The sequence below is a fragment of the Hetaerina americana genome, unplaced genomic scaffold, assembly GCF_022747635.1.
Source record: "Hetaerina americana unplaced genomic scaffold, ioHetAmer1.1.p SCAF_10, whole genome shotgun sequence".
NCBI lineage: Eukaryota > Metazoa > Arthropoda > Insecta > Odonata > Calopterygidae > Hetaerina > Hetaerina americana.
This window is the reverse complement of record NW_027286070.1, coordinates 27,658,796-27,671,565: the sequence shown is the minus strand read 5'-3', so window position 1 is coordinate 27,671,565 and position 12,770 is coordinate 27,658,796. Positions and strand designations below refer to the sequence as shown.

The following is a 12,770-nucleotide window of genomic DNA, read 5'->3' as shown; positions in this document are numbered from 1 at the left end:
TGAAAAAAGATTTTGGCACCAATGCTACTAAGAGTGGCGTGGCAAAAAATGATGCTGGAGAGAAATTGGTTGTTGTTAATCATCCAAGAAGGAGACCTTGCAAGAAGTAATGCCCCATTTCTGTACATTACGAGGTTGATCTAGTTTATCCTTACAATTCACTGTTGCAATCAATGACAAAAAACTCTCTGGTTATGCTTCTAGTTTTTCAAATGGATATTTTCAAAGATACACTCATAAGAGCCAAAGGATTTCAAATTTATACTTTGTGCCGCTCATGATGCGTAGAACCATCAAATGAGGAGAGAGATGTAAAAACAAAGACAATTTATGTATCTACTGTTTAATTTAATGTTTTTTTTTATTTTTTGCCATACACGTACATATAATTACCTTCACTCATAAGGGGATATGTGGAATTATTTGTGCAATTTTTCATATTTGTTGATAGATCTCATTTTATTTAAATTCAGGGAAACCATTGTATGTCAGGGTAAACCCTAAAAAAATGGAATAGTAAGCTGTTATAGCTTATATCATAAATCTGATGTAATTTCATTGAAATTTGTTTTAATGCAAAGTTAAGATACAGTTCGGAAGCCATTCAGTGATAATTTATATAAGTTATTTTAAACATAAATTATACATTGAAGGAGTCCTTTCCAGATTGAAAGCTATGTTTATTTTGTTAAAAGTGTTAAATTCGGCACTTTCAATTAAGTTATGGTTCCTTGAAGCATATGTAATAAATTACTTAAAATCAGTATATTTTTTGTGTATTAAGCTGTATCTATGAACAAATCACTTCGCTGAGGGCCATTAAGATATATTTTTGAACTAAAAATTTGACTTCTTTTTTTTTTAATGGCTGCCTGCAGTCTGATGGAGACCTGAACTGTGTGCATTTTGGAATATTTTAAATATTTTTTTAATATGTGTTTATGGTAGAAACAGAAATTGAGGCATGCTGTTAGAATGAAGTAATTGATGATTTGGATTACTGTGGTGATCTATGGGATAGCATCATGGAAAGAACTGAGAGCAAATTCGCTATTAGACTTGAATTCCTTCAAATAATGCATTAAATGAATGAATTAGGTTACCAAGGGAGAATTTTGGCTGGTGTTGAGGTGGAACTCATTTATGCTTCTTTAATACTTCCTCTGTCATTATTTCTTGAATGCGAAACTTTTGGATTTTCCCTGTGACAGTTTTTGGAAAGTCTTCCACAAATTTGATGTGCTTTGGAATTTTGTAATCTGATATCTGAAAAAGTAGAAAAGCAATTCAGCATTCAATTTTGTGACATCAGTTCATGATAATGATTAAAAATAAACTTGTCACGTCTACATTCAGTTAGATACAAATATTAGAGAATGAACTTACTTTGCCCTTGCAAAAAGTTTTTAACTCTTCAGTTGTTGAATACATTCCTTTTTTACACCTCACCCAAGCACACACAACTTCCCCAAGTCGACTGTCTGGTATCCCAAACACCTAAAAGAATATTAAATGAGTATTTGTGTGTTAGTAGCTATATTGTTGAGTCCATAGATAAATAACAATTTCCAGTCTAGTGGCCATGCATTACAATATGCTGGGGAGAGTTTTATGTTATGCTCATTTTCGTGGTGATTATTATCTATTCATTTTAATTTCAAGAAACTGGAGGAAATTCTACAGTAGCAGCTTAAGAGATGTTACCTGATGGGAGTGCCCAAAGCCACTGACACCTTTTGCCTTACACTTTGATACCTATTTGTGATTTTTGTTACTTTTGGGGAAGGATTCATTTTGTTCTTTGAATGCCTTGTTCTCAAAAAGTGATTAGTGCCAGGGAGTGATTTTCAGGCTTCCTGTTCATTGATGAGAGTGACTTATTTTTAATATAATATTAAATGATTCTGGCCTAATTACTGCTGGCATACGTTTTCATTGGTATTATTTTAGTGAAGCAGTAATAACTTTCTTTATAATTCTAGCCTCATTTCCAGGAAATCCAAGCTCCCTTATGAGGGGATTCACTATTTAACACGATTACAAGAAAATTTCTGGTCAGAATATTTTACTTTATATTCTTTAATGTATTTACACATTTCACTTCCAATATGCAGCTGGATGTTATGATCTTTGTGATTTTTCTCAACTCTAGTTTGCACAATGATCTTTTGTTTTCTTTTTGTTTTGGCATTCATTTTCCATTTGTACATGTAAGAGCTCTATTCCAGTGCAATCATTTATCAGTTTTTTCTTTCAACAGACCATTATTATTTTAAAGGGATGCCATTTTTTTGGTCATTTATAATAATAACAATAATTGTAATTTTAATAAATACAGTCAATTTAGTTTCTGATGATGAGAAAAATATTTCCATTTGACCTTCTATGGAAAAACCTACGTTGACCACCCCACCCCACCAACTCTTAGGTACCGAAGCTGTAACATACTGGGTGTGGTGGTTAAATCCGGACAAATTTCAATTTCCTGCCATATCGTAGTTCCACTGGAGGTGGTGATTGGCGTTCTTGAAAGCTATAGCCATCTAGTAAACAGTCAAAACATCAAATTGGCTGATATGTTACGTACAAGTACATAGTACAATCGAAGAGCCTCTATTATCGAAAGTGTTTACGCTGGGCATAATATTTTGATAGTTGTATTCTTCTGGTACCCCAGATCAACTCTTTACAGTATTGCGGCTAAGTATGATGCTTCATAGAAGTCTGGGGAAGTTTTCGCTAACCTGGTGAGGAAATCTCATTTGAGGAAATGCATGCTTGTCTGCAATTAAGCACCACACCTTGTTTGTACCTTGTACCTTTCCTTTTTTACCTGAACTTCTGCAATACTTGGATGAATTTGGAGAAACTCTTCAATTTCCTTAGGGAAAATATTCTCTCCTCCTCGTATAATCATATCCTTTAGACGGCCAACAATTCTTCCATAACCATTTTCCATTAGGATAAACTGGTCCCTGCAAGACAATTACACAAAAAATTGTTTTCCATTTCCTGATACAACTTCTATTGTAATGTAAATATATATTCCTGCATATCATATGCATGTATGTTTTGCCGTTGTAACTGAACAGGCATGTCCATAGAGTTATGGTTGTGCATTTACAGATTTGATGTTCATGCAACCTTGGTCACAAGCCTAATTCATTCCAGAGTCTTACTTTTAATGCAAAACATGTTAAGTGAAACAATTTTCCCCATAATGTAAAAACCACAATGCATTCCAAGTTGAAAAAAATATGCATAAATCATCTTAACCTTTTCTTCTATAATGAAATGAACAGCCTGGAATGTGTATTCAATTCGCAGGAAACAAATTACTCAAAGCCTACTTTGCTCTTCTGGGCTTAACACTCCATTGGAGACCCTTAGAGTTTCTGAATTTTAAACAAGCAATGGTTAAAATTCAAATTGCTGCTTGAATAGGCTCAAAACAGCATGGAATGGTCTTTCATTGGCTTGTGGCTGGGCAATGCAGTCTCCTCTTCTGTAACATAGGTTTGCTTAGACATCCTTTTTCCAAAGATACCTGTTTCATCACAGTTAAAGCCATATTGCAGCAGATAAACTAGTATCCATGAAATTTGTCGTCTCAGGCGTAACTTTGTGGAATTTGCATAACATATTGAAAGGTAATGAAATAATTGACTTTGTAATTCCACACACTTTAATTAAAAAAACGACCCAGGTTTCGACGTTGAACGTCATGAACGAACCAAGTGTGTGGAATTACAAAGTCAATTATTTCATTACATGTCAATAGTATCTATGAGCTTCTTGAAGTTACCAATGAGCTACTTAAGTCACCAGAGCTTGTATCTGCTGCCTTTGTGCCGGAGCTTGCTGTTTCACCATCTCTCACAATGCTGTGGATGCCAATTCCCTTGAACTTCATAAATCACCCACAGCTTTCCTCAAATACTTTATCTTCAACCATTGATGGTCTTGGCATCTTATAAATGAGGTAGGCAAATATTACTTTCACTTTCTCACTAATAATGTTCTTGTTAATTGTGTTGTCTTATATTCCTTTGTCCATATGAGTAGCAATCTTTCAATATTTGTGAGAATTGGTAACTGTTGCGTATACTGTATATTCTTGTGACTCCCTTTGAATCGCCTATCTCCTTAATCTTGTAATTGTTCACTAGGATACTGCAAATCATTGATGTTGATCAATTGTATGGATGTGCTAAATCAGCCTCACTCATACTTTGTTCTTGCTTTTCAGTAATGTTACTCTGATTTTTTTTCAGTTATTTTTATTCTGTAATGGCTGCCTCCTTGCAGATTTTTTTGGTGACATTTTTCGAAGGGTAATTACTCTTTGCACAAAAATATCACCAATTATATGTCAGAACACAAGTATGGAAAAATGTGTGATAACAAGTGACACTAAGATGCTAGCTGAATGAGTGCTAAACAGACTGATTCAGCTGCACCTTCCCCTCCTCTCATCACTTGTTTAGCGAAGCGTCGTGTGTGGAGTCATTTTTCAAAATTGCAAATTACTCATTATATGAGGTGCTAGTTAAGTGAGGTTCCACCTTGCATATTCAACCTCTGATGTGGTTTTGTTGTTTTAGGGAGGAATTCAATGGACATTATTAGTTCAGATATCCATTCCAAAATATCTGTTTTCTATAGTAATGCTCCTAAATACCGTCAGTTTTCTGTGAATCATGTTACTGTTATAAAAATTTTGGTGAAATCCTTGAAAAAACCCAGCAAAAATATAGGTTAAGCTTTTAATCCAGATATCTGTGTGCTCATCATAATGCTAAGAGCTTTCGCCAAATTTTTATAAATTTTAATAGTGTATATTTATTTATTTGTCCAATGACTAGATAGCACAAAAGAAAAATTAGACGCTAAGTATAGGACATGTCAAATGGGAATAAACAACATTAGCATTTCAACTTAAACCTGAAGAATGTAAGGCATATCGAGGTTTCAAATTCAGCTGGCAGTTTCTTGTGCATAAAGAGGCTCATGTTATGTGGCCCGAGATATGAACAGTTAATATTTACATAAGAAATATGAAAGTTATTTGCTTTGTGGTCTTCGTGCTCCAAATGAATTTCAATTCTTCATTGCTCTTTGCCATAAAGTAGTGTAATTTTATTAATATATATGATTAGTTGTCTGGTAAAATATGGGTCATTCATTCATGTTGGGCTGATCTTAGTGCCTTTATGAGTTTTTAGAATGGTATTAGATGGTATTTTTAATCAATACAAGTTGCACACTAAACCTGTCAGCAAAAGTGTGGCAGGAAAGTTATATATGTAGTGTAATTGGTTAATGTAATACCATGTGAAGAAATTCATTTTGGAGATAGCAGAATGGTTTTGGGAAGATGGGTAGAATGAGTTATGAGGGTGGGAGGGGCTGTGGAAGGGGATAGGAGGAGATGGCAATTCGGAAGAATGTAAGTTAGACTGTTGAATTGAGTGAAGGGATGGAGTTCATTAGATCTTTTGGGTTGGAAAGAAAATTCCATTTTGAGAGTTTCCTGTTCTTCATTGCTTTCACCATGAAGCTTTGTTAGCAGTGCAAAATAGCAGGGTTAAAGAGGCAGCTAGGCCATCCTTGACACTCTTTGAGTCTGCTAAGTCATTTCCCTCCCTCCTTTTAATGAGGTTCATATTTCAGCAATATATATCACCAGACTTGTAATCGTGGGGGTGAATTGTGGGGTCAAAAGTTTGAAGTTGGGGTCAAATGCCCCTCATGCTTACGCCATTGCATTGGAGAGTGCGTTAGCATTCCAGGTGAGACTGCTATGAGTATATTCCACAGAGAGGCACTGAGAGCCAGGCGTGAATGGCTCTTGGTGGTATTTCTTCAGCTTCTGCAAAGTGTGCATTTTACAATCATGCAGTGAGGCGGCGGATGCCTACTAAAAGATACGCACGATTATAAGGTTGACTGGTCCTTCACATAGTGGAAAAATTTCGTTTTCCATGATGTACCCAGTGAGAAATTTACCAGCCAGAAAACAGCCTGTTGGTGTCTCCCATCTACAGATCCTCTTATCAGTGATCCACAAGGCTGGTGCCATTTTTAGTGACTGGGAGGGTTGGTGCAACCCTAATCATCGGGGATAAGTGAGGAAGGTATGTGCTTTTGTGTGGTAAAGAATATGCTGTGTCATACAAGTGACTTTGTACTGTTTTGTTCGCAGTTACTTGCATATTCATAGACAAACAAAAGTATCTCTGAGTTAAGGAAGTGATCTTGAATATTCCCATGCCTCTCAAAAATGTCTCACCCTGTCCGAAGCCACCTGTCTGCTCCAATGGTCTCCATGGTGCGGGCTTCATCTCCCCAATAGCCGATCATATTACAGTAGCCTCGGACCCAGAGCTCGCCTGGTGTGCCCATTGGAACCATCTCCCCCTCAGAGTTCACCACCTTAACCTGAGAACAAGTAACATCTTAGGAATTCATAGGTGTATGTATCATTTTTATTACAGCATACGTGCTGATTTGTTGAACTGAAAATGGAACTGAGGTGCTTGATTTTAAGCCTTTTTCTCCTTAGATTTACTGAACATTCTCGGTCAAACAATCTGATCAGCTGATATCATTCATTGTTCAACACCAAACTTCAGGTAACAGGGATCATGTATTAAAGAACTGTTGTTGCCATGAAATTTGCATTAATTTGTATTGCCCAGATAATGGCTTTGTTTAGTCATCAGGAACACCCATTATGCAACAGTCCAAAATGACTGGAAAGTAAGGATGTCCATCTGCCAACAGAAGCAGACTTAGTATTTGATTTAGAAAGAGGTCATTACTGCATTCTCCCTATGATATCCCATTTATCGTACCATCAATTGAATCATAGAAACTGCTTTAACACAAAGAATGTTTCTAGACCTCGATTTTAATTCATTATAAGAAAGAACATTGAATAGTAGGAGAAAATTTGAAAGAAAAGAAAAATGTTTGAGTTCAATCAAGTCTAGTTGAATTACTCATATACTTTTTATTTTTTGACCATATTAGTGATTCTGTCCCGTTGGACTACAACCTTGACATTGTGAAGGGCTTGTGTGTTCTGATGGCCCACTGTTGTGCTGGCAATGATAATGCAGTCACCCAAGTCTGATTGGCCGAAGGACTGGTCATTGCCAGTTCATCAATGAGGGGGCTGCGAAGGTGTTAGATCCCAATGGGGGCCATTTGAGTGTTGGTGTCACATTAAAAACACTAATGAGGAAGGCATTGGAAACCACCTCAATTATATATCTAAAGTTTTTATGATGGGCACTCTTATTAAAATGAGCCCTTGCAACTATGGGTCTTGGCCCACGGGGCGGTGTCATGCTGGAAAGTGCAGGATGTACCTCTGCAGTTGTCACCACATATCCAAGCACAGCCAGTTAGATAGCAGCAGAAAATAACTTGCTGTATTGGAATGCCACCATGAAAATAGGGACTTGAAATGTTAGGCTATAGTTTAGTACCAAATGTAGAAAAGTCTAACCAGGAGACAGGTTACAGAAATTAGACTGTGAAAGGTGAGGTGGAGAAATAGCAAGAATTATTGTACTGATAGTTTAGTACCAAATGTAGAAAAGTCTAACCAGGAGACAGGTTACAGAAATTAGACTGTGAAAGGTGAGGTGGAGAAATAGCAAGAATTATTGTACTGATAGTTATCACAGAGTGATATATTGTGGAGATGTTGAGTATACAGCCCTGCAAAGAACATGAAGTGTTGATGAAGTTTTCTCAGGTCTTCCACCGGGTCAGGGGTTCCATGTTGGCTGACGTTTTGATGCCAGACTTGTACATCGTCCTCAGGGCCACTCTGTTTTTTGGTCATCTTATATACATGTGCTCTCGGGTTCAGGTGACTTCTGATTGGTCCGACGAAGAGGAGCTTCCTGATTGGTCGCCGGGTTATTGTGCTTTTTTCCTTTCTCTTTTCACCTCCATTAGCACAGGTTTCCATGTGTTGCTGAGGGAATAGCCGGAATCCCTGTTGAAATTCCATCCTGCGATTCTAATTTCAATAGATCCCTTGATAATGCGGTCCCAGTAACCACCGGCATGGGCAAGTAGCTTGGTCCTGTTGAATTAATTGAGTGATCCATCGTGATGCTATGTTCAGCGATGGCTGATTTTTCCAACTGCCCTAGTCGTGTGTCTTTTGTGTTCCTTCATCCTGGTCTCGATGGTCCGCCCTGTCCCTCCAATGTAGACATCTCCGTAGGTACACGGGACTCAGTATATGCCTGGGGTCTTTAGGCCGATTGGGTCCTTTGCTCTGACAAGCAAATTTATAACTTTTTCTTTAACTTAAGTTTCAATACATTGACTATTGATGTAAATACCTGAATGAACAAGTTAGATATAATATAAGGAAGCATTTGGCATCTGAAGGCCGTATGTAGAAAAAACAATTATATTGTAATCCATCCTTGGTAAGTGAATCTCAAGTAAACATTTGACGTGTCCATAATGTGTTGATATTGCACGGCAAATTGCATTGGGGGCATTCGACGTGGGCAAAAAAGGAAAATCTCCTCATTATTTCATCCTCTGCTGGGGGCCATTCAATTGACAAACATACTTGGGAGGGCAGACGGTGTGAAAATATTTTGAAAACCTAAGTGTGTCAGTTAAAAGCCAAGAATAACAGCTGTGATTGTGTATTAGGGATCCTCCAATCTGTAATCAGAGAAAAAATGAATTTTTATGGGAGAAATGCAATAACAAAGGAAGCTATTCCTCATGAAGCCAATGAAATGGTAAGTTCCATGTTGGACTCTCCACTTGAATTACTATTTAAGGATGAAAAAGTTACTTGAGTTGGGGGACTCATTTTTTCACTAGTGAAGAAATTATTTTCTTATTTTCCATTAAAATGGATTTGGAATATCCGTCTGCTTAGCCAATTTATTATTAACATATCTATAGTTTTTTGATGGAACCAGGAACTCAGTATGTACAGAGGCTTTTTACAGCTCCTTTTAAATGGGTGAGTGGGAATGAAATCAAACTGGATGTATGGGTTAGGGTTGATTCCTTTTGGTTCTGCCAGCAAATGAGATCTTGGGAGCCAACCCACCTACCTCAGTGTGTTCAGAAACATATCCAACAGTGGTCAGCATTTGGTCCACGCTGTCATGTGCAGTAGTTTGAAAGCTAATTGGGCTAGTCTCCGTCATTCCATATATAGACTGAAATTAAAATAAGATATAAAATCCCAAAAAGAATTGAATTTCGTTTTCATTAAATGGTATTGAAATGCCATCTAAATCAAATGATGCATTATGGAGAGGAATAGGTTCACAAAATCCATTGTGTGGCACTTCTTATTGAGAACACAAAAATGCAGGAAAAATGTGTGCTTAATGAATCCATAAGTGAGGACTCTGTTACATGCTATCATTAAACATTAAATCTGTAACTTTTCTACTGCTAAATAACAAAGTCATTTCATAGAGAAAATTTTTCAAAGAGAATCCTTAATTTAATCAGATTTTAAATGAGTGGCACTGCATAATGACAATTTTTGATTGAAAATATCTGTAAACTCAGGACTATTTTGTCCAGTAATTGTGTGGACTCATTTAGGCTTGTGAAAAGATCCTAAAAAGTTCTGTTATGATGATTGATGGTACCACATCTTCATTAAAAGTCACAGGGGACACAGGGAGAGGAACTGGCCTCTCCACCTTGTTTGAATGTCATACTTTGAGGGATTTATTGCCAGTACAAAATGAGCTGGGTTATAAAATCAAGTATTAAGTAGATTACTGGGAAGTTTGGTCACTGTTTAATGGAATGGAGTAAATTATACTGAATGATTTTGAAATGCTGATTTTTGGAACTCATAACTACACATCTCATAACATGATCCTAAATTTCACAGTTTCATCTTGGAGCGAGCGAACTGTGTGAATATATTTGCTGTCAATGAGTCAGGTATTGGTGTCATTTCAATAGCAATCACCACAACTTCGAAGTAGTAGTTTTAGGAGAGGCGACCAACACCTAAGGTCGGTCATTTGCAACATTAGGGATGGATAGGAAAGGAAGGGTGGAGAGAAACCCAGCGTCGGCATTAGCCTACTCTTTTCGGAAGGTGCCAAGGGGTCAGCAATTTAACATCCCATCCAATAGCTGTTCCACAAAGCACCTCAACTAAGGATTGGGATACCACTGCAAAATATGTTACCTCCAGGATTCGAACCCGGGCCCTCTTGGTGGGAAGCCTGTGCGTTAGCCACTGCACCATCCCAATCCCACGCAACTTCCTGCTTTCACTGTCTGATCAGTTGGCATGTGTCTTGGGATTAGAGTTCGCTACTCACACACACTCGCTTCACTCCGAAGGATTCCATTAGCTGCCGGAAGAGATGCTCGGAGCAGGGTGCACCCCCGCTCACGGCAACTTCAATGCCATCCCAGTCATCAGCTTTCTGGAATCTCTTCTCCCCTTCTCTTTGATGTTGCTCCAAGAGGTCCACATACATTGTTGGTGTTCCATACATCACTGTGCACCTAGTGAAAAATGAAGAATGACTCTGCAACTCCCAGGGAGGAATCAATTACACCCACCAAAAGCTGCATCCTGGTAAGTATTTGGCCATTCCTTAAGACTGCCTTCCATTATCTAAATATTTTTACTATGGCATGCATAAAAACTGGTGACAGCCCAAACAAAAAAGTTTAGGTCTACAACATTGAAGCATCTAAAGAAAAACAATATGCATTTTGCCTCACTATCCATTTGGATATCCATTGTAGTGTTATATTATATTTTTGGAATTCCTTTCCTGAGAGTCACTCACATATGAGTTGAATTTACAAAACAAGAACACTTAAAAGTTTTTCACTCTGGGGTTTATCAAATTGGAAATTTAATTTTGATATATATTGCCCAAAGAGCTGCAGGAGATGTCATGTCAGTTATTTTAATGGAGCCATCTGCCTGATGTATGCCAAAATGAAGAAATTTCCCTCTGCGGTTTTGCATTTTGTATATTGTTGACCAAAACACAGTCTTTATGAGTGTAGCAAAAAAAAATTGAGTAGACAGAGATATTAAATAATCAGAGCAAGAGAAGTTGATTGAGGTGATGAATCAGGGGACTCACTTTTCTTCTCTTATAGCTCTGATGGAAGCTTTGGTGTCAAAGTTGGATGCTGGCATCACTAATGTTGCTCCGCTGTGCAGACTGGCGATAGTTCCTACAACGCAGCCAAAACAGTGGAACAGAGGCACTTGCAAGCAGATCTTATGATGCTTTGAAAATCAAATACACAGCAATTACTTTTGTTTTACCCAAGTATGTGTAGATTTTAATCCCTATTCTAAATTTTAATTTATGGTAATTGGAGACTATAACAATTGTTTTACCCCTGTTTGTATCCATGTTTGGTATGTGGATTCTTGGTTTTAATATTCTAGGACCAACAAAAGTTGGCTATTGTAAAATGATCTTTCCTATATTGTGTCCTATTACCAAATAATATGAAGGTTAAAATAATAAAATAACTGCCTAGATTTGTCCTTAAATTATTATTATTGAAACAATAATTAGAGATATTTGAATTACCTTCTAGGTTGACTGAATTAAATTTTTCTAAAATCAACCTTTCTGACTGACTTAATGAGTTAAGAATATTGGAGGGAAGTGATAAAACAATTTTAATTGATCTCCAAAATGGAAAGTTTCTACAAAGTTAAGCCTAAAACTGTAAGGTTTGTTAAGAATATTTATGAAAGGTGGAAAGTTTAATAATTATTTATCCCAATAGTTCAATTATTTCTCCAAGTAATGCTCAAATATTTATGAATAAGATGTTGTAAAATTGATTCAGTTCACCTTCACGTAAAGCTTTTAATAAAGATGTCACATTAAAGACAATGATGAACATCTAAGGCCTAAGTGGAGGAAAACTCACCTTTGTGGGAATCTAAATCACAACCTTTGGTTTGGCAGTCCAATGTCAGGTGAGTTTTTTTAGCTTTTTCAATTGAATAAGTTCATACAGGGTCAGTACAATAGTATTGTGACTGGTTTGCTGTAGCCTCAAAAGAGCGGTGGATAGGGGCCTGACCGGTCGGCTCGGTAGAGGGGTCCCCCACCACTCAGATGCACTTTCGTTCAATTGTCTCCGGGCATGCGTTGAGATCAGAGGTGTATTATTGTGACGTGTGATTGTTTGTGGTGTCGTCGCTTCAGCATGGAGTTCACCGTCAAGCAATGCTGCGCTGTGAAGTTTTGCGTTTAACTCGGGAAATCCACGTCGGAGACTCTTGAATTCATTTAACAGGCTTAGAGGGATGATGCCTTAAGCCACTGAAGAGTTTTTGAGTAGCACAAAATGTTTAAGGAAGGCCGGGAGCTCGTCAAAGATGAACAACACGTCGGACGCCCGGCGACCGCTCCAACCGATGCTCAGGTGGCCAAGGTGAAAAAAGTTTTGGACTCTGACAGGCATTTAACCATCGCCCTTATCAGTGAGGAGACCAGCCTTTCAGTTGGAACTGTCCACACCATTGTAACAGAGGATCTTGCGATGAGGAAAGCGTGTGCGAAGCTGGTGCAGAAAGTCTTGAGCGAGGAACAAAAAGTGACGCAGGTGGAAATTTTGTAAGAAATTTTGGATTGTCTCCAGGAAGATAAAAGTTTCCGGACAATGTTATTACCTCAAAGGATAGCTCAAAAGCAGCTTAAAGGATATTGATTTGACTCCATCAAGGCAGTTCAAGCGGCGAC

The 12,770-nt window shown here is 37.6% G+C and overlaps 1 protein-coding gene across 1 annotated transcript in view; it reads right to left on the bottom strand.

Moving 5' to 3' along the window:
* Positions 1-399: 399 nt before the first annotated feature.
* Acsf2 (Acyl-CoA synthetase family member 2) overlaps positions 400-12,770 on the bottom strand; it is a 30,184-nt gene continuing 17,813 nt past the window's right edge. Inside the window, exons 7-13 of the mRNA XM_071597325.1 lie at positions 11,142-11,290; positions 10,356-10,545; positions 9,111-9,218; positions 6,293-6,441; positions 2,834-2,975; positions 1,387-1,497; positions 400-1,266 (exon numbers count right to left, since the gene is read on the bottom strand). Of these exons, the coding sequence (XP_071453426.1) occupies positions 1,138-1,266; positions 1,387-1,497; positions 2,834-2,975; positions 6,293-6,441; positions 9,111-9,218; positions 10,356-10,545; positions 11,142-11,290 (978 nt within the window). The 3' untranslated portion in view covers positions 400-1,137. The remainder of the gene's footprint in view (positions 1,267-1,386; positions 1,498-2,833; positions 2,976-6,292; positions 6,442-9,110; positions 9,219-10,355; positions 10,546-11,141; positions 11,291-12,770) is intronic.